Below are 21,159 nucleotides of genomic sequence, written 5' to 3'. Positions count from 1 at the left end.
TTCACAGGAAGTATCCCTCTATGTACAGGGTAATTTCACAGGAAGTATCCCGCTATGTACAGGGTGATTTCACAGGAAGTATCCCACTACGTACAGGGTGATTTCACAGGAAGTATCCCTCTATGTACAAGGTGATTTCACAGGAAGTATCCCGCTATGTACAGGGTAATTTCACAGGAAGTATCCAACTATGTACAGGGTGATTTCACAGGAAGTATCCCGCTATGTACAGGGTGATTTCACAGGAAGTATCCCGCTATGTACAGGGTGATTTCACAGGAAGTATCCCTCTATGTACAGGGTAATTTCACAGGAAGTATCCCACTATGTACAAGGTGATTTCACAGGAAGTATCCCACTACGTACAGGGTGATTTCACAGGAAGTATCCCTCTATGTACAAGGTGATTTCACAGGAAGTATCCCGCTATGTACAGGGTAATTTCACAGGAAGTATCCAACTATGTACAGGGTGATTTCACAGGAAGTATCCCGCTATGTACAGGGTAATTTCACAGGAAGTATCCCTCTATGTACAGGGTAATTTCACAGGAAGTATCCCTCTATGTACAGGGTGATTTCACAGGAAGTATCCCTCTATGTACAGGGTAATTTCACAGGAAGTATCCCGCTATGTACAGGGTGATTTCAGAGGCAGTATCCCTCTATGTACAGGGTGATTTCACAGGAAGTATCCCTCTATGTACAGGGTGATTTCACAGGAAGTATCCCTCTATGTACAGGGTAATTTCACAGGAAATTATATCAGACTGCACCTACAGGGGAAGCCAGCAATAGATGCAGCTTACAGTTCAGCACAAAATTCACCTAGAAAAGTATTAATATGATGTTACTTGGCACAAACCCGCACTCATTAGCATATTACTGCAATTTAATCTGGATAAAAGGTTAGCAATACAAATTACTTAGTAAGCATTTTAACAAGAGCAATTTAGGTAAGAAAAGAGTACAACTTTAAATGACTTAGCATTGATAAAAGTCTATCATAGGTAATTATGTTAAGATACACTCTGTATGAGTGACAGGAACATTTGGATATAGATGATATACAGTATATGAGTAGATGCCATTGGAGGGTGCTTTCAGGACAAAGCCTTGAGTTTGTGTGATTACTGTATGTGCAATAATCACACAATCCTTGGGTTTGAGAACGTCCTGGGCACCATTATGATGTTCATCTTCATCTTCTGCTCATCCAACTGTCGTTAGTTTTGAAGAGAAAGGGGATAGGCAATCTGAATCCAAAAAAAGGGCATCTGAATGAAGTTCACAGCAGCACACGGATTTCAGATGGTCATAAGCATGCTGAAACAGCAACTTGTCCTTGTGTGATTTTGTTACTAAGGACAGGGTTGCGACGGACAGGATCAGTTTCATGATGTCAGGAGGGGAATGGTGGCTGCATGAAGCCACACGCTGATAATTATATAGTGAAAAGAGCAGGGTCCTCACAGCAACAGTAGCACTGAGTATATCAGGATATAATCGAAGTGTTAGTGAGAACAGGGCTATACAGTATGTGACATGTCAATGCTGGCCCAGATCAATTTGTTACCTTAAGCAAGATCTTCACACTCTGAAAGCAGCGTCATGCCAATATCAAACTCTGGGTGAAAGGGAAAGATTTTAGCTAGAGCCCCTTAAACTGAAGCCAAACCCACATATCAATAATATATATGAATGATAATTATAAACTCAATGCACAATTTGGACTCCATTCTACTCCCCCTTATACCCTTACCTCCTCTTCCCTGCACGATTATTTTCCTATAGGCCTGCTGGTGTTCCTCTTCCCCGCTCCATCTCCTCCGGCCCACCACCCATCTCTTATAGGCTTGCTGTTATCCTTCTTCTATAGGCCTGCTTTTGCCCTGCTCCTTGCTCCTTCTTTTCCAGCATGCCTCCCTTCTCCTATAAGCCTGCTTGTGTCCTGCTCCTCGCTCCATCTCCTCCGGCCCACCTACCTCCTCCTACAGGCTTGTTTGTGTCCTGCTTCTCACTCCATCTCCTCCAGCCTGCCTCCATAGGCCTGCTTGAGTAATGCTCCTCGCTCCATCTCCTCCGGCCCGCCTCCCTTCTTCTATAGGCCTGCTTATGTCCTGCTCCTCGCTTCATATCCCCCAGCCGACCACCCATCTCTTATAAGCCTGCTTGTGTCCTGCTCCTTGCTTTTTCTCCTCCGTTCCACCACCCATCTCCTATAGGCCTGCTTGTGTCGTGCTCCTCGCTTCATCTCCTCCTCTCCACCACCCATCTCTTATAGGAATGCTTGTGTCCTGCTCCATGCTCCATCTCCCCTGGCCTGCCTGCCTTCTCTTATAGGCCTGCTTGTGTCCTGCTCCTCATTCCATCGCCCACGACCCACCACCCATCTTTTATAGGTTTGCTTGTGTCCTGCTCCTCGCTCCATCTCATCCAGCCTGCCTCCTTTTTCCTATAGGCCTGCTTGTGTCCTGCTCCTCACTCCATCTCCCCCAAACCACCACCCATCTCTTATAGGCCTGCATGTGCCCTGCTCCTCGCTCCATCTCCTCCGGACCACCTACCTCCTCCTATAGGCCTGCTTGTGTCCTGTTCCTCGCTCCATCTCCTCCGGCCCACCTACCTCCTCCTATAGTCCTGCCTGTGTCCTGCTCCTCGATCCATCTCCTCCAACCTGCCTCACTTCTCCTATAGGCCTGCTTACAGGGCATGTCCAGCTCCTCCTTCCGGCCCACCATCCATCCCTTATAGGCATGCTTGTGTCCTGCTCCTCACTCCATCTCCTCCAGCCCACTTCCCTTCTCCTATAGGCCTGCACCTGATCTCCCATGTAAAGCAACAGGAGATTGTGGGGCAATATGCAATTAATGTTTGTTTTCACGCCGCGTATGCTCATTAAGGTTGGGTTTAGCCTCGCAAAGCAGCTAAACCCGGACCAAACTAATGAGCGTACAACTCAAGTCCTATTAGAGCGCTCAAATGGGTTACTTTTCACAGATTTCAGTTCACCACCCCGCAGATATGCCAGCGCCAGCCAGGCTCACCCGAATGCAACTACCTTTAGTACGGTATATCTCTGTTGGCCGCTCTCTAGTGGCTGCTGGTGAAAAAAAAAGATTTAAAATGGCCCAAAAATCATATATGATTATAAAATGAACTTACTTTCATCTCTACAGCAGCTGAACCGATAAGAAGCAGTGACTCTCCATCCCAAACGTCAACTTGAAGAGTGTGGAGAGCCAAATATCGTAAAAACCATTGCCGTTCTCCAGGCTTAAGGAACCCAGGATCCACCATATACTTCAGCTGATACCCAGGAGACCCTGTAAGAAAAAAAAAAAAACATTAAATAATGCTTGGCAAATGCAATCGGACTTGCTCACTTGGGATCTGCTACCGGTCCATTTATGGTGGAACAATGTTTAGAAGCACCCAGCTCTTCACACCCGCTCCCTGCAATCACACATTAATGCAGGTGTGAGTGCAGAGAATTGGGTGCCTCTAAACATTGTCCTGGCAGAAATGGACTGAAAACAGATCCCCGGTGAGCAGGTCCGACTCCTAATGCAGATGGGTGCACTTTACACTGATTGCCTCTGCGGTTTAGCAGGCAGGGATCTGGCTTCTAACTGAATCAGGCAGCGCGTAAAATTAGCTGCGAGGCAAACACAACTCCTAACTAAATCTCCCCCTATGGACGAAACCCTACATGCGCTGTATAAGACTGCTAAGGAAATAAGAGATCAGTCATTTATTCTAAACACATCACTTAAAAGTCATTAGGATCAAACTTGTATAAGAAACAAATGATAAACCCGCAGAAACAATAAGTAGGTTCAATGTGCAGGAAGAGATAATAATTTATTAAAACAGCACATAGGAACAAACAGATCCAATGCTGACAGGTGGAAAGAAAGACAATACTAATAAGTTTACATGAATGCACTGCGGATTCCTTTCCATGATGTACAGATGGGTATATGGTCATTAGGTTGACCCATTATAGGTGGCCATGCATCGGGTCGACCAATGAAGGTCCGACATGTACCGCATCCCCTCATATGGCTTGCTGCGCTTGGCACACTATTCTATTCTCCCTCCCTGCGCTGTAATGTCGGCTCCAAAAAATGTCGGCTCCAAAAAACTCATGTCAACACACACATAAAGTCAACATGAAAAATGGTCAACGTCGAAAAGGCTGACAAAAATACATTGTTGTCTATGTCAAAATCTTCCGACACAGATACCGTATAATTGTACCTCGTCCCCTAGCCCTGCATTCGGCACACTATTATAACCTATGTCCACTTGGATCGTAAAGTCGAATAAGTCGGTTTAAATATAAAATCTGAAAAATCTCACACCAATCTTCTTCTGTCAACCTTTTGTTTGTGTCAACCTTTTGTAAAAGTCTAAAGGCCTAAACCATGGCAACCTCTTCTATTGATTGTCAACCATTCAACCGGATCCCGTCTACCTCATCAGGTGCATAATACATTAGGTCTGCATAGTCCATTATAGACACTTGCCGGAGTTTATAGAGCCATCCTTGTTGATCTGAATGAACACACGGGCTGGGGTATCAGAACGGGACCTGTTGGAAAAAAGCCTGAGTTGTAGTCGAGGGCTGGTCACTGGCTGGAAGCGATAAAACTGGAACGTGAAGTAAATGGTCTGGGGCCAGTTTGTTGACATGTTGTCCTCTTGCACACTAAGGAACAGACACAGAATGTAATGAATTTTCTATCATACCGAATACAACAAAACTAACACCATTTATATACTAACTGGAGCCAAGTCTGGAGAATTCGAAAAGTAATAAGGAGTCCATCCGAAATCTGGAAGAGTAGGTCACACGCAGAAATGGACAAGAGAGGGAGCAATGACAATAGGCCAAGCATGTCCAAACTATGGCCCTCCAGCTGTTGTGAAACTACAAGTCCCATCATGCCTTGCCACAGTTTTGCTATTAGGGAATGCTAAAACTATGGCAAGGCATGCTGGGATGTGTAGTTTCACAACAGCTGGAGGGCCACAGTTTGGACATGCCTGCAATAGGCTCTCAATCAGCCACTGATGGTCCTCCTCCTCATCACAGATCTAACTTCCCATGGTGATCAGTAGAGACAGGATTATATGCATTTGCATATTTGCATATGCATTTGCATATTTTGCCCATTCTCACTGGTTATTGCATATTTGACCTAAAATCTAGTGATGGTGCATATTTTAGGCCCCGTCCCCTTTCCACCCACGAGTCACAGCACTGCTTTGCCCTGCTGCTGCTGACCAGGCAGTGGTAGAGTGTGCAGGCTGGGGCAATATGTGCGCAGTGTGGGGAACCTTGGATGTACGCTATGTCTGGCAGTGCTCTAGGCTGCCAATCCATGTTGATAAAAGTCAGTCAGGGCGGATGCCATTACGAAGCTCCTGAACCTTTGCCTGCCCCTGGCCTGGGACTTTACACCAAGAGACAGACTTCTGCAGCAGAGGAGTCGGGCGGACGGGTTGTGACATCACGCGACGCGGAAGAAATGCCGTGTCACAGTGAGTATGCGCCGCCCTCACACGCTAAGTTGATATTTGAACCATCGGCGCTGGAGATGAGGGTCCGTGTAGTTGATGCAAGAAGAGCTTTGGACACTGCAGTATGCTATAGCAGCCAGGAAGAAAAAAAATCCTGTGTACAGCACTAGACATCTGCAGATGCTGTGGGCCTATTTTTGAGGTTTAATTGCTACTAATTGTATGCTGATTTTTAAATAAATAAGTTAAAAAGTACTTTTTTATTATTTAATGTAGCATATTTTAACACTTTTCATGCATATTTTAAGTATTTTTCATGCATATTTGCATGCATATTTCAAGCTTTTTATGTTGCATATAATCCTGTCTCTAGTGATCAGCTACACCTCCCGCATGTTTGCACAAGTGTGTGTGTGTGTGTGTGAGGGAGGGGGATGTAGAACTTGGTAAGTGCGTACTCTAGCTGGCAACAGTAAATAAGAATCAGTTTTAGAGTTGCGCATGTTACAGAAATCATTTAGCACAACGCTGCAAACCCACAGTGCAAAGTCCATTTCAGACATTGGGCCTAATTCAACAATGACCTCTAATCAGAGGAGTTGCCGTTGTCTGCGAGTAGATTATCGCCGCTGCCACGAGACAGAAATAAAAAATGCCTCTCGCTGATTTGCAAATTAATTGCAAACGGGTAGTATATTGCTATTCACTAGCAGATCCATACGCAAATCCCAAACCATGGAAGAGCCTTTGCTGTCTGTGCACATCTGAGCTCTGAGGCTTCCACCTATCTGCGACAGAGGCAGGGTGACCGAGGCCTCTGCTGATGCCAAAGACCCACACCTGAAAACACCTGGGCATGCCTGCATTTTTTTACCACACGCCCAGAAAATGAAAAGTTTCCACCCTCAAAATGGCCACTTCCTGTCAGTTCATTTGCGAGGATATTGCGTTTACGATATATACGCTTTTTCTGTCGCTATTCACCTTCGTGCATGTGCACATGCCTATGGTACGCATGTGGCTCGAATTGCAAATTTGATGATCCATGCTGAATTGGGCCTATTCTGCCCCTGGCTCTGTGCCGGGGACCACAGATCTGTGGAGCAGAAGGGTCTGGACAAGGAGAGAGGAGATAGCTGGCCTGGCAGAACCTCTACAGAAGAGTAGACAAAGAGTCAGACGCTATTCCGACATTCACGTTGGCTGATGTTTCACTGCACTGATTTGGTTGCATTGTAGCAAAAATGTGAGGAGTCAAGTGACGTCAGCCGCCATCCCCAAGCAGCCATTGACACACCTACTGTACATCTGCAGGAGCATGCCCAGCATTTTTATCGGCACGACCATAAAACGCTGGCCCTTCCCCCTGCTTCCACCTCATGCCCGCTCCCTTCCCACCCCTCCTGGAGTAAACAGCCCGGCGAGTGTGAAGCCATTTACTCACGGGGTTTGCACATGAGCATATTCGTGTATGCGCAAACCCCAACCATTGGGTTTGAATCAGCCCCAGAGTAGCCTTCAGAAGAATCAACCAACTGTAATATCTATACCTGCAGCCAGTGCCCTTGTGAGCCAGCAGGTGCTACTCGCACTGCTACCACGGACCTAATGGACTGATTATTTCCTGAAGGGCAATGTAAGGAAAGGGAGGACGGTCTTCAATAAAAGGTGTTTTCTGCTGAATTAATACTCAAGTATGCTATAGTATTAAAGCCCATGTGACAGGTCTTGCGCTAATACTAAAACGAATGTGTGATTTGTGATACTTCATCCATCAGACTGCATTATCTAAATCAATTCTGCCAGCAAGAAATAAACTTGACAATCAGGACTGCCACTCAGTGAACTTATCTGGACTGTGATTGATTAGCGCATGGATCAGCGAGTTGCACGGTGACTGCATATTCATAAGGAGCTCGTCAGGCACACAAAAACACACTCATGGAATAAGCGCTTAGTAATGTAACGCCTCACCTGCTGAAGGCCAGAAACTGCAGAACGATCTCATTACACTGCAGGTAATCAGCTTCTTCTCGCTGGGGATTGAAGTTCACCGGACTGGATGGGTCAACCACCTCGGCAACTTCCTTATTGCAGTCAAAAATATCAGGGAAACCAGTAGAGTGGAGTTGCGCCAAGGTGGCTCGAGACAGAGTGGAGTTCGTACTGGAAAAGAAGGGCATGATGGTTAGACTTCTTATTTGCAGGAGAATAACTTACATGTTTTCATTGACATCATGAGGGAAATTTACAAAGATGTGTATTCTACTTCACATGTGATGTTGCTATGGGCAACCGATAAGAATCTACTTTAGCACGCTCTAGAAGATAGTAGATGGGATCTGATTGGTTGCCCATAGCAACATCACATGTGAAGTAGAATACACATCTTAGTAAATTTCCCCCCATGTATTCATTTACCGGAAGATTCTGTTGCATTCTGAAATTGGGAAGAAGACTATCATAAAACAAAATTGGCGAGTCAGCCAGGAAGAGAGGTAAAAGGGCCCTGCTCGCAAGCTTACGGTCTACCGGGACATAGGCATTTGATACATGAGGATAAGTGCTACATACAGATGTAGCGGGATTCATCTTTGCAGGGGATGCCCCGCCGCCATCTGTATGCCGGAAGGGGACGCGCGTGCACGAGGTGCACGCGCGTCCCCTTCCGACGGTGCTGCCCTCGGTCGCCAGGTGCCCACACCGGGCGACCGCACCCCCCCACAGTGGCCAGAGGTCCCCCCCAGCCCCCTCGAGCGGGAGGCGGACAGTATTGCGTCCGCCTCGCCGCCCCGCCGCCCGGATACTGAGACGCGCGTGCGTGGGGGACGCACGCGCGTCTCAGTCAGATAGAGGCGCCGTGTTGCTGGCGGATCGCCAGCAACAATGAGGCCCGATACATCTGTACTGCACATTTGTGTAGAGGAATATCTGGGCTATTCAGAAGTAAGTGTAGGCAGAGATCCATCTGATTTGCATCATTTTGAATATGGATCGAAACATATCTATTCTCAAGCACGCAATGTGGCAGAAAGGTATAACTGTGAATCTGTAGCCTGTGCTGCTGTTTATAAATGAAATGTGTCTCATTAAGAAAGCAACGCGGGTTATCTACAAGTATATGGAGAACCTGCAGCTGACTGACACATCAAACATATCATTTATTTATTTAATTTTATGGTTCTTGTGTAGTTTCACTACTTCCGGGTTGTACGCTCGCCAAACTATCTAAAATAAAGTAACTTAACTCCATGCCAACGTGGATAGTTCATGCCCCCACTATCCACGTTGGCATGGAGTTGATTTTAGATAGCATGGCGAGCCACCGAGCCCGCAGCGTGGGCGAGCGAAGACAGCCCCGCAAGGGGACTCCGACGCAAGGCGCCATGCTGGCACTGTGAAACTACACAAGTACCAATTTCATTCATTAACAGTTTCTTATATAGGGCACACATATTCTGCAGCGCTGTACAGAGAATATTTGAACATTCGAACCACTAATATTGTCTGGTATGCATTTGGACTGATTTGCACAAAAACAATGTGAGGTGGATTGATTGGGTCCAGATTAGGTTCACGGCCACTAAAACCTCCAATTCAGACACTGTGGGGGTCCTAGGTTCCAAAAATTGGTTTGTACATTACACAAAGTGGTTCAGAGAAGCAAGAGATAGCAAAGCTGCATAACATAGAGGGGGTAGAGGACATGGGGTTAAAGAAAACAAATGTGGTCAGATCCAAGAGACCACCACAGAGAAGTGTATGCCGGGCACACCATGGGCATGGAGAGCATGTTCAGGAACTTCCGCTGGAAGGATTTGGATGAGAACTTCAGAGAGGGATGGCAAATAGTCTGGCATGTCTATTGGAGTGGATCTCAAGTCGGTGTATGCCTGACAGACCTTTGACCCGGGGAGCGTGTTCTGGGCCTTTCATTAAATGGATTTAAATGGAAATGACACAGATGGGTGACAAATGGTCTGGGATGCCTAACTAAGTGCTTGGGTACCTGGTGTGACTGCCTGTTGGTGAAAGCTGTGTGGTGTATTGAGGCTAGATGTATGAGGACACATTTGTAGAAGCTCTTAAGTGTTAAGGAAGAGTAATGGTGTGTACAGACGGTAAGATATGGCTTCCGATGCTGCCAATATAGTGAACATCGGAAGCCACCATATCACATGCTGATCGCATGCTTTTTTAGGGCTTGCAAGCCTGATGCGCTGCGGATGCACGCTCCCGTGTGAGCGCAAATCGGCAGTGAAATAGAGAGGGCAGGCAAGACTATATAGTGCAGATCTGCACTATATAGTCTAAATTGTGCCACTCTAGCATGCCTCTAGTGATGCCATGATAATCACTCGATATAATCACTTTAATATATAAAGATTCCTTTGATAATTACTCTATGACGCCCCCTGCTGTAGCAAACTGGTCTACTCCTGCAGCAGGCACTTGTTTGCAAAGGCATAAATCTCATCAAATCAAATGGACATATTTCGGTTTGGTGATGTCTAAAGGTGCCCATACACAGTGCGATGGGGCAGTGCGATGAGATGCGCGCTCCTGCATAAAGTATGTGCTGTCCGTCATTTTAGTACTAGATTGCATCGTATCTAGTACAAAAAGCACGGTGCTGTAGCACATTGTATGTTTTTTGTACTAGATGCTATGCAATCTAGTACTAAAAGCACGGAGTTCATCGCTATGCAATCTAGTACTAAAAGCACGGAGTTCATGTATGCGCACCTTAAGTGTACAGTAGTTACAGTAAAGCATGGAGGTGATGGCGTTATGCTGTGGGGCTTTGCAGATGGTTTTACAGTAAAATCGGTTACCAAAATGGACTGGCTAGCTCAGATACCAGATCTTCACCTCTTTGAGAACCCCTGGGAAGAATTGGAGTTAGTGGCGTAACTAGATACATGTGGGTCCGTCCCATAGCAAAAGTTTGTAAGGGCCCCTATTCATCAGCTAATGCTAAAAAATGTATATAGCACATAATACTTTGACAGGCAAAGTGGGCCCCTCTCAGCTCTGGGCCCCATAGCAGCTTCACCCCCTGCACCTATGGTAGTTACGCCCTTGATTGGAGTGACAGGTCGGTTCTAGGCCAACAGACCTTCAGCGTCAAGTCGGCCACTGTACCTATGGCGGAATGGCATACCGTCTCTGGCTGTCCAGGAACTTGTGGACAGTTTGCAAAGAAGGATCACTGCACCTGCTGGACCTGCAAAGTACGGATGTCAATAATCTCTTGTTGATCTATTTGCTGCCAATGCCCAATCACATGTGTCTACATAATTTATATTAATATTGATTTGTTAGTACCACAACACTAGACATTATCTCACGTAAATAAGACTTTATTTTATAGAATTCTTCCATAACTTCTTTGTATGGGATCACTGAATGTCCAAGTCTGTTCCTCTGATTTAACACTTACCATAACAATTTTTTTTTTTTTTTGGAACATTCTACCCCCAAGAAGATAAAAAAAAAAATGGGAGCTAAGCAAAAGGAAGCTCAAAAGTCTTAAAAATGTTTCCATCCTTCCATTCCCATGTACAATGTCTGTTTCCCCGTTCATGTGGCTTGTAGCATACGCAGGGACGGAACACCCCTAAACTGTTCAGCAAGACCAGATTCCCCTCCAAGGAAAACCCAGGTGTGTCCCGGAAGCCAGGCGATGGCGCAATCAAAAATAACCTAATTACGTCTTCTAAGTTAGAGAATGTCAAACGCTTTTGTGCTTTTAAATCATTATCATAAGCCAGAGCTTTCCAGATCATCGGCCATGGCAGAGCTCCAGCAGAAGCTGGAACGGAGTGTAAATTGGTTTGTCTAAGCAAGATAAACACGTAATTTATTACAGCCTCCTGCTTTCCCCTTTTCCAAATTTTATCTATGACAGATGATGAATTGCTCGAGTACAGTAAGGAAATCCATCTACAGTCTTCTGTTTTGACTGCGTAGAAAATCATATCCAAAAAATATAGAACGTAAAAGTCATGCATAAAATGCATATTCTAGTATATAAAGAGAAGAATATGTAGATTAATTTCGCAAAACATAAAATATAAAGGTAAGTAATGTACTACAGCATAGAAGGCATATATTTATATATATATATTGTATATATAGTATACAAACGGATGACCGGTAGACTGGATGTCGTGGTCAAAATACCAATGGAAGGAATCAAGTAAGTATGCTTACTTTCCCCCTGGCGGCCTAACCCTCCCATCCCACAGTCTTGCCCTGACCCTCCCCAGTCACCCAGCTTAAACCCAACCCACCCTGCTAGTGGCTAACCCTACTGCCACACAGTCTAACCCTAAGTGCCCCCCAGTACCTAAACCTAAACTGCTACATACTCAGTCACTACCCGAATACTTACATTCGCGATTCTGGCGCCGGCATCCTAATCGATGACAGCATTCCAGCACCAGTCAGTATGCCGGCATCGTTATTGTGACTGCCCGCATCCCGTCCATCAAAAGCCTGATGCATATAGAATGTAAACACACAACATAAGTAGACACGTGTTTAATGTGAACTATCCGGACCAGGTTTTAGAGCAGCAGCAGGATAATTAGATCCAATCCAGGTTTCCTAGGCTGATGTGATCATGGTTGGCTGATTAGCAGCACCTGTGGCTTTCTGTTAAATCTGTGTCCAGGGCAGACGGTAATGGCTCATGATGGAGGACTAGCCGCCCAGGTGATAGACCAAGGGTGCGGGCTACGCTAGGTCCATTGGAAGCTGTGAGGAGTTTGGTAAACTGTGCTGCTGACGTCATCAAGACGTTCAGAAAGAATAGCGTCCCATCACCATGGAAACCCCATACATAGAAACATAATGGGAAGCAGCCTGTAAGAAAAGAACAGAGTAACATGAAAAACTTGTGCAATAACATACATGTATGTTATTGCACACGTTTTTCATGTTACTCTGTACTTTTCTTACAGGCTGCTTCCCATTATGTTTCTATGTATGGGGTTTCCATGGTGATGGGACGCTATTCTTTCTGAACGTCTTGATGACGTCAGACATTAACGACGGAAGGGCGGGTGTCTGTCCCGACCAGTCCGAAGTGTCTTCCTCGTGGTGTGGGGGTATATATTAAGGTCAGTGTGTATTGTTTTTATCCTGATGACAAATGAAATAAAATTTGAAACGTTGATGAGAAAGTAACCGGTTCCCGCATCACGTTCTTTTCAAGCAGTTACGAGTGCCACACCTCCGAGACTGTGTATTGCAATTGAAGATTGCTGTGATGGCACCGACTCATTCCACTTCAGGTTGATTGGAGTGCCGTACCTTGGGTTGTATATATATATATATATATATATATATATATATATATAGATATATATATACATATAGATAGATAGATAGATAGATATATAGATAGATAGACCTGGCACTAGATACAGTACGTCACACTCACTTCCAATAGAAAATAAGAGGTTCCTTCAGCGGAAGCAGTATGAAATCCCGGCGGGCGGTCGGGATCCCGGCGTTCAAAATCCCGACCGCCGAAATCCCGACAAGGGGGGGGACGTGGATCGCCCCCCCTTGAGGGCTCGCTGCGCTCGCCACGCAGCGGGCCCGGTGCCTCGCTACGCTCGGCACACTAATTTATTCTCCCTCCAGGGGTGTCGTGGACACCCCAGGAGGGAGAAAGTGTCGGGATTTCGGCGGTCGGGATTCCGGCGTCGGGATTCTGAACGCCGGGATCCCGACCGCCGGGATTTTAACTGCATCCCCCTTCAGCAGATGATACTATTGGCATACAGTGTTCTGACAACTGTTCTCGATAAGCTGTCTACTTTTGAAAGTGATTATAGCTTAATCTAAAATGAACCATATCCTGGAAGGCTGCAATGAAAATCAGGTTGCAGTGCAGCACGGCACAACTGACTTTTTTTTTCCTTCGCCCCATAATAATATTTTGAAACAGCGTCTTATCCAGAGCCCCCAGCTTACAAGGAACACTGGTTCTGATTGTTTTCTATATAATCCTTTGCAGCCCCACATCTCAGGGCACTTACGCACGCAGGAAAGCAGACATATGAGATGGTGGTTCTATGGGCACTGGTGCAGAGACAATTCCGCAGTTGGAAAGTTAAATGAAAAATTCGGAGTTCTGCATCTCAGGAACAGTGGGGGAACATTATATACATACTACAGGAGCTTTCAGCTAAGAAAAAGAACCGACATCACAAAGCTATTCTATCAGTTATGATCAGGCCGATGGTGGTGATTTGGGTACTTGTGTACTAGCACGGCGCCCCGATAATTAGTCGCCCGATTTTTTAATCGCATCGCATGCCATACACCCGATGGCATGCGATGCGATTTTAACTCATATTTGATATTTAATTGTATAAGCACCCTAATGGGTGCTTACAATGCTTAAATGCACCCCCACGCCACCCCCCCAAGTATAAACGCGAACCCGAAGCGCGGCGAGCCCGCGAGGGGCGGTGGTACGCATCCTACGACCTTTTCATACCCCCACTATCCACGTCGGCGTGGAGTTGAAAATAGAAAGTGTGGCGAGCCCCGCGAGGGGATGCGGATACCTGTGAAGCCCACGAGGGGATGCGGATACCTGTGAAGCCCGCGAGGGGATGTGGATACCTGTGAAGCCCGCGAGGGGATGTGGATACCTGTGAAGCCCGCGAGGGGATGTGGATACCGGTGAAGCCCGCGAGGGGATGTGGATACCTGTGAAGCCCGCGAGGGGATGTGGATACCTGTAAAGCCCGCGAGGGGACGCGGATACCTGTGAAGGTATCCACGTCCCCTCGCCACGCTTCAGGCTCGGTGGCTCGCTGCGCTCGCCACACTTTCTATTCTCAACTCCACGACGACGTGGATAGTGGGGGTATGAAAAGCATCGCATACCATCGTATGCGATATGGTCTGCGATGCGATGGGCGCCGTGCTAGTACACAAGTACCGGGATTTGCACATGTACTAATACGCGCAGGTGCAAACCCCCAGAGTGAATTTATTGATGTTTTTTTTAAATAATTGATTAGTAGCATTTATTTTGGAAAATGGAAAACATTTAAGGATCCCATTACTTTTATTGGTTCCCATATTCTAAAAATGACAGCAAGATGCAGATTGGCCGGCAGAGGTGGTAGCAGGCTCTGGTAAGGTGACCATTGGACAGGATGTATCAAGCATAGTATTTTTGGTGCCATACTGTACATCCGAAGGCGTTCACTCAGGGGGTTTGCCCATGCAGCTATTCGTGTATGTGCAAACCCCCCCCCCCCCCCCTAGAGTGAACGTCTTTGGTGAGTTCCACACTTTGGCGGGGCGTTCGCTCAAGGGTGGGCGGACAGGTAACGTTCGCTGGGATCCTCCCAGCGTTTTATAGGCGTGCCCACAAAATGAGTAGGCACTGCCCATGCTGGGCAGACACCTGATGCCCGTGCCTGCTTGGGACGGGCATCTGACGTCACATGAAGTCAGTGCCCGCCCCCCATCCCCGTCCAGGATAAAGGTAAGTATAGACTTACTGTTATCCACAAATTAATTGACGATGAGCGACCATCGAATACTTTTTCATCCATGCGGCCGCATGCGCTCGCATGGTACTCCGGGGATTTGCTTGGGGGGGGGGTGTTCGGTGGGGCGGCGTTTACCAAATATGCGGTCTGAATATGGGCCATTGTTTTTAACAAAGAAAAAACTGATCCCCTTTCTGGTAACTGTGCCCTTCTTACTATGTTAAAGCTGAGTGCATGGGGTGTGGATTGAAGTATCGACAGTGAATACGTCAACACAGACAAAAGGTTGACACAAGCAAAGGTCGACACATGGAAAGGTCACGTTTTTTATCTCAATGTTGACATCTTTGGACATGGACCCCCAATCAATGTAATGCGTACCCTCGCATGGTTCGCTTTACCGTGCCATTCCCAGTTGCAGACCATGTGGATTATAAAGCATGAAAAAGCAATGTCGACCTTTTCATGGGTCGACGTGTCAACATTTTGCTTGTGGCTACATTTTGTCAATGTCAACCTACTGAATGTCTTCCTTTTGTCCATGTCATCTTTGTGCCTGTCGACCAATGGTGGTCGACCGATTGACTGTCAACCGAAACCACACTGCACAGTCCGCACCCATTTTTTCTTTTATATTTACCCTCCAGCTGCAGAAACCATCGGTCATATGGTGGGTGGGCAACTTCCCAGATTTTAGAGATTAGCAAAGAATAAAAATCATGGGAAAATGGTCCAGCAGCCATATTTCTGGAGACCTGTGCATGCACCCTCGTCTCTGGGACAGCGGTAGGGTCTCCTAGTAACCCTAGTGCCCAGAGTCTATTGCTCTGCCGGCTACAAAGGATGAGGCTCAGGACTTCCTCCTCTCTTACCATTGCTGAGATCCCTCCCTATAGCCTGTATGTAGGTTAAAACATTATTTATTAACAGTTTGTTATTTAGCGCAGCATATTCCGTTGTGATTTACAATAGGAGACAGTAATACAACAAACTGGGTATTTACAGACAGTAAAAAAGGTATGAGGGCCCTGCTCACAAGCTTACAATCTATAGGGAACATGCACAGAAGGCCTCCTGGTTATAAACCCAGAAGTCCTATCATTGCATTGGAAAGCTCTTTTCAGACATTTGAAATGTTAATTCAATTTGTACATGCATACTGACGTTATTAACGCCGCCATACATTTGCTTTGTGGCAGGATGTATGGCACCCAAAATAAAATACTTGATACATTCCGTCCCATGGTGACCTTACCAGAACCTGGTACCACCTCTGCCGGCCAATCTGCATCTTGCTGTCATTTTTAGAATATGGGAACCAATAAAGGTGACGACATATAGATTTGTGTATTTAATGGGATTTTAAAGTTTTCCGTTTTCCCCCAAAAAATGCTACCAAATTTTTTGCATGACAAAAAGTTAAAAAAAAATTTCATTAAACTATACTTTTTCTTTTTTTCCCCCGAAAACCCAAGTAACCCAAAACCCAAGTAAATAACTGAATGGAAATCATTTATTATAAAAAAAAAACAACAACAATAAATGATTTACATTTTACAAGCATTTAATAATATTTTCAGTGTGTTGAGAGAAAGCCCAAACAAACACACACACACACACACACACACACACACACACACACGTGTACAGGGGCAAACGCAGGATTTTCAGAAGGGGGTTTCCAGAGGGGTGGAGCAAAGCACAGAGATGGGCACTTAGGTGTCCCAGTATATGCCAGGTCAGTTAAAGTATTATAGATAGACCCAATGTATATAAATAATATATATATATTATATATTATAAATATACATACATAACAGCAGTGTAGACCCCTGGGCATAGCAATGTATTGGGGCCCCTACCGATCCTCCAGCGGTAGGGGTGGGGGAAGCTTTGATGTCCTGCGGGTGGTAGGGGGTATTATATCAACCGCTCAGCATGTAGGGCCTGGATCAGTAATTTCCACTAATTAATTACCCCTTTACTGCACAGATGGTGGGAGAAGGGGGCATTGGGCTGAATGAAGGGGCTCTGATACATAACTTCCAGGGTGGTAGAGGATGTTTAATACGCAGAGGAGGGGTGTATAGTGGAGTGGGCTTATTATTCATAATTCTCTGGAGGGAGGGCAGCTTGCTTGACTGCAGATATCTCCAGTTCCTGGAACTAGATTTCTTAGCTTTTAATGGAATTTAATGGAATTAAAAACTAGAGAATCCCACCTACCAAATGGTACTGTGGACTAGGGGATCAGAGTTTAGGAGGCAGAGCCATCCCCCAACGAGTATATAAAACTACATACCAGGTGTGTGGAGCTGGAGCAGTAACCAGCTGCTGGAAGACTGATATCTCTGGTTCGGGGCACAGTAGAGACAAGCTACTAGTGTCCGTCAAAGGGGGAGAGTCTCAGCTTTTGGAATATACCCTCAAAAAACTCTAAGTCAGACAGAACCTGAAATATCTGACTGGGAAGAGCAATTAACAGGCTTGGATGGGGACCACTGCTTTGAAGTCAGATATCTCGTGTTCCCCAGGGCCGATTTTTAAAATTCTTGTACCCATGGAAAGAAGGGACCCTCAGCTTTCAGTCTAGGGCCCTTAGATTCCTGGGGGGGGTTCTGGGTACTCAGAACCCCCCCCCCCCCTGCATGCGCTACTGGTGTATAAATGACACGGAGTAAGCCTTACACACGGCTATAAATATTAATGCCACTATTGGTTTTGCTTTTCCACATGAAAATTGTTTGCTCAGATGGAAAGCTAAAGAAATACCCAAATGCTACAGTACATCCTCATACCTCTGTGTATATTGTAATGTGCATTTTTGTGACCAGACAAATATATATATATATATATATATATATATATATATATATATATATATATAAAAAATAAGAGCTAATACTGTACTGAGTCAAACGGAACAGACTGTGTGAGTCAGCGCTCCTGGCATTATGTACAGACACATGGTAATGCTATTTCTGGTTGGGAACAGTCCTCTGCAGATTTATGTTTTTCAACTACAGAGCGATGATGATCAAGAGGACACAGGGATAACTAAATAGCAAATAACAGCACATTGCATACATAGTTTTCTGTACATTATATAACAATTTATTTTGTTTCTTATATAGCGCAGCAAATTCCATTGCACTTTACAATTGTAGACAGTGATAGAACAAACTGGGTAACAACAGACAGACATAGGGGTAGGAGGGCCCTGCTGCAAGCTTACAATCTGATCTTGAAGTGTTTTGATGAAGTACAGAGCCTATTTATTATTGAAAAGATAATGACGATATTCTTGTATGATTTTTGGGATGTTCTCTATTGAGGACCTGCAGAACACCACTACTCCCAAAGACCTCTGTGGGAACAGAGATGCAGTCTGATTTACCAGGCTCCAAAAATTTGCAGAGAATGATCTTCAGATCCCTCCCAGGTAGCCTATACTTGCACACACGGCTAATTGGCCATGTATCCAAAATGATAGCGAAAGATACCGGTATCCAGACTCATAATATATTGACTCTAGGTCGACAGTCATAAAATAGACCTTTGTCGACACAGACACAAAAAAAATGAAAAGACCATGTCGACAGTTTCCATGTCAACCGTTTGACCATGTCGACTTTTCACCGGCGACCTTTTGACCATGTCGACCTTTTGACTGCCGACCTTTATACCTTGTCGACCTTTGTACCCTGTCGACCATTAGTGATCGACCATATGACTGTAGACCTAGAAGTTGTAGATCTAATATACCGGAACCAAGCTCCACTTTATTCACTTTGCTGCGATTGGCTGAGCTATTGTCAATTAAAATCATTTTCTTATCACTGTCATATGCAATGAGTAATAAATTATACTTTACGGGTCCCCAATTTTACCAATGATAACTAGACATGATTACACTACTGTATGTGTATAAAAGATGAGTTCAAGAGATGGTAGTGACCCAGTGGTATGTGGACGGGATCAGCTACTGCAGGAATGGGAATAGCTAACTTTTAAAGTTTATGAGTTTCTACGTATACAGTAGGTATTGACTTCTCACCTTTACCTCAACTTTTCCCCTCTTTCATTTGTCTCCCTAATATTCTTTCCTCTTTCTTCCAGTCTAATCATGTTATTTTCCCTTATCTCCCTTTTCACCATGTTCTTCCCCATTTCCTCCAGCCTTATCATGTTCTTCCAAAATTACTCTAACCTCATCATGTTCTCTCCCCATTCCTCCAGCCTCATCATGTTCTTCCCCCATTCCTCCAGTCTCATCATGTTCTTCCCCCATTCCTCCATTCTCATCATGTTCTTCCCCCATTCCTCCAGTCTCATCATGTTCTTCCCCCATTCCTCCATTCTCATCATGTTCTTCCCCCATTCCTCCAGCCTCATCATGTTCTTCCCCCATTCCTCCAGTCTCATCATGTTCTTCCCCCATTCCTCCATTCTCATCATGTTCTTCCCCCATTCCTCCAGTCTCATCATGTTCTTCCCCCATTCCTCCAGCTTAATCATGTTCTTCCTCCATTACTCCAGCCTCATCATGTTCTTCCACCATTACTCCAGCCTCATCATGTTCTTCCCCCATTCCTCCAGTCTCATCATGTTCTTCCCCCATTCCTCCAGTCTCATCATGTTCTTCCCCCATTCCTCCAGCCTCATCATGTTCTTCCTCCATTACTCCAGCCTCATCATGTTCTTCCCCCATTCCTCCAGCCTCAACATGTTCTTCCCCCATTCCTCCAGCCTCATCATGTTCTTCCTCCATTACTCCAGCCTCATCATGTTCTTCCCTCATTCCTACAGCCTCATCATGTTCTTCCCCCATTCCTCCAGTCTCATCATGTTCTTCCACCATTACTCCAGCCTCATCATGTTCTTCCACCATTACTCCAGCCTCATCATGTTCTTCCCCCATTCCTCCAGTCTTATCATGTTCTTCACCCATTCCTCCAGCCTCATCATGTTCTTCCACCATTACTCCAGCCTCATCATGTTCTTCCCCCATTCCTCCAGTCTCATCATGTTCTTCCCCCATTCCTCCAGTTTCATCATGTTCTTCCCCCATTACTCCAGCCTCATCATGTTCTTCCACCATTACTCCAGCCTCATCATGTTCTTCCCCCATTCCTCCAGCCTCATCATGTTCTTCCCCCATTCCTCCAGCCTCATCATGTTCTTCCCCCATTCCTCCAGCCTCATCATGTTCTTCCCCCATTCCTCCAGCCTCAAAATGTTCTTCCTCCATTCCTCCAGCCTCATCATGTTCTTCCCCCATTCCTCCAGCCTCATCATGTTCTTCCCTTTCCTCCAGATTCATCATGTTCTTCCCACTTTCCTCCAGCCTCATCATGTTCTTCCCTTTCCTCCAGCCTCATCATGTTCTTCCCCCATTCTTCCAGCCTCATCATGTTCTTCCTCCATTCCTACAGCCTCATCATGTTCTTCCCCATTCCTACAGCCTCATCATGTTCTTCCCCCATTCCTCCAGCCTCATCATGTTCTTCCCCCATTCCTCCAGCCTCATCATGTTCTTCCTCCAGTCTCATCATTTTCTTTCCTTTCCTCCAGCCTCATCATGTTCTTCCTCCATTCCTACAGCCTCATCATGTTCTTCCCCCATTCCTCCAGCCTCATCATGTTCTTCCTCCATTCCTACAGCCTCATCATGTTCTTCCCCCATTCCTCCAGCTTCATCATGTTCTTCCACCATTACTCCAGCCTCATCATGTTCTTCCCCCATTCCTACAGCCTCATCATGTTCTTCCCCCATTCCTACAGCCTCATCATGTTCTTCCCCCATTCCTCCAGCCTCATCATTTTCTTTCCTTTCCTCCAGCCTCATCATGTTCTTCCTCCATTCCTACAGCCTCATCATGTTCTTCCCCCATTCCTCCAGCCTCATCATGTTCTTCCTCCATTCCTACAGCCTCATCATGTTCTTCCCCCATTCCTACAGCCTCATCATGTTCTTCCCCCATTCCTACAGCCTCATCATGTTCTTCCCCCATTCCTACAGCCTCATCATGTTCTTCCCCCATTTCTACAGCCTCATCATGTTCTTCCCCATTCCTCCAGCCTCATCATGTTCTTCCTCC

At 45.7% G+C, this 21,159-nt stretch overlaps 1 protein-coding gene across 3 annotated transcripts in view; it reads right to left on the bottom strand.

Annotated features, from left to right (window-relative positions):
* The window catches only part of NPHP4 (nephrocystin 4), a 286,074-nt gene that overhangs the window by 106,999 nt on the left and 157,916 nt on the right, over window positions 1-21,159 (bottom strand). For all 3 annotated transcript variants that reach the window (XM_083162998.1, XM_083162997.1, XM_083162999.1), the window contains 3 exons: window positions 7,503-7,694; window positions 4,532-4,713; window positions 3,165-3,325 (listed from right to left, as the gene is read on the bottom strand). In XM_083162998.1, coding sequence (XP_083019124.1) covers window positions 3,165-3,325; window positions 4,532-4,713; window positions 7,503-7,694 — 535 coding nt within the window. The remainder of the gene's footprint in view (window positions 1-3,164; window positions 3,326-4,531; window positions 4,714-7,502; window positions 7,695-21,159) is intronic.

This window comes from Crinia signifera, chromosome 19 (assembly GCF_055691185.1).
Source record: "Crinia signifera chromosome 19, ASM5569118v1, whole genome shotgun sequence".
Taxonomy (NCBI): Eukaryota; Metazoa; Chordata; class Amphibia; order Anura; family Myobatrachidae; genus Crinia; species Crinia signifera.
The sequence above is the reverse complement of the archived record's forward strand: the minus strand, read 5'-3'. Positions and strand labels throughout refer to the sequence as shown.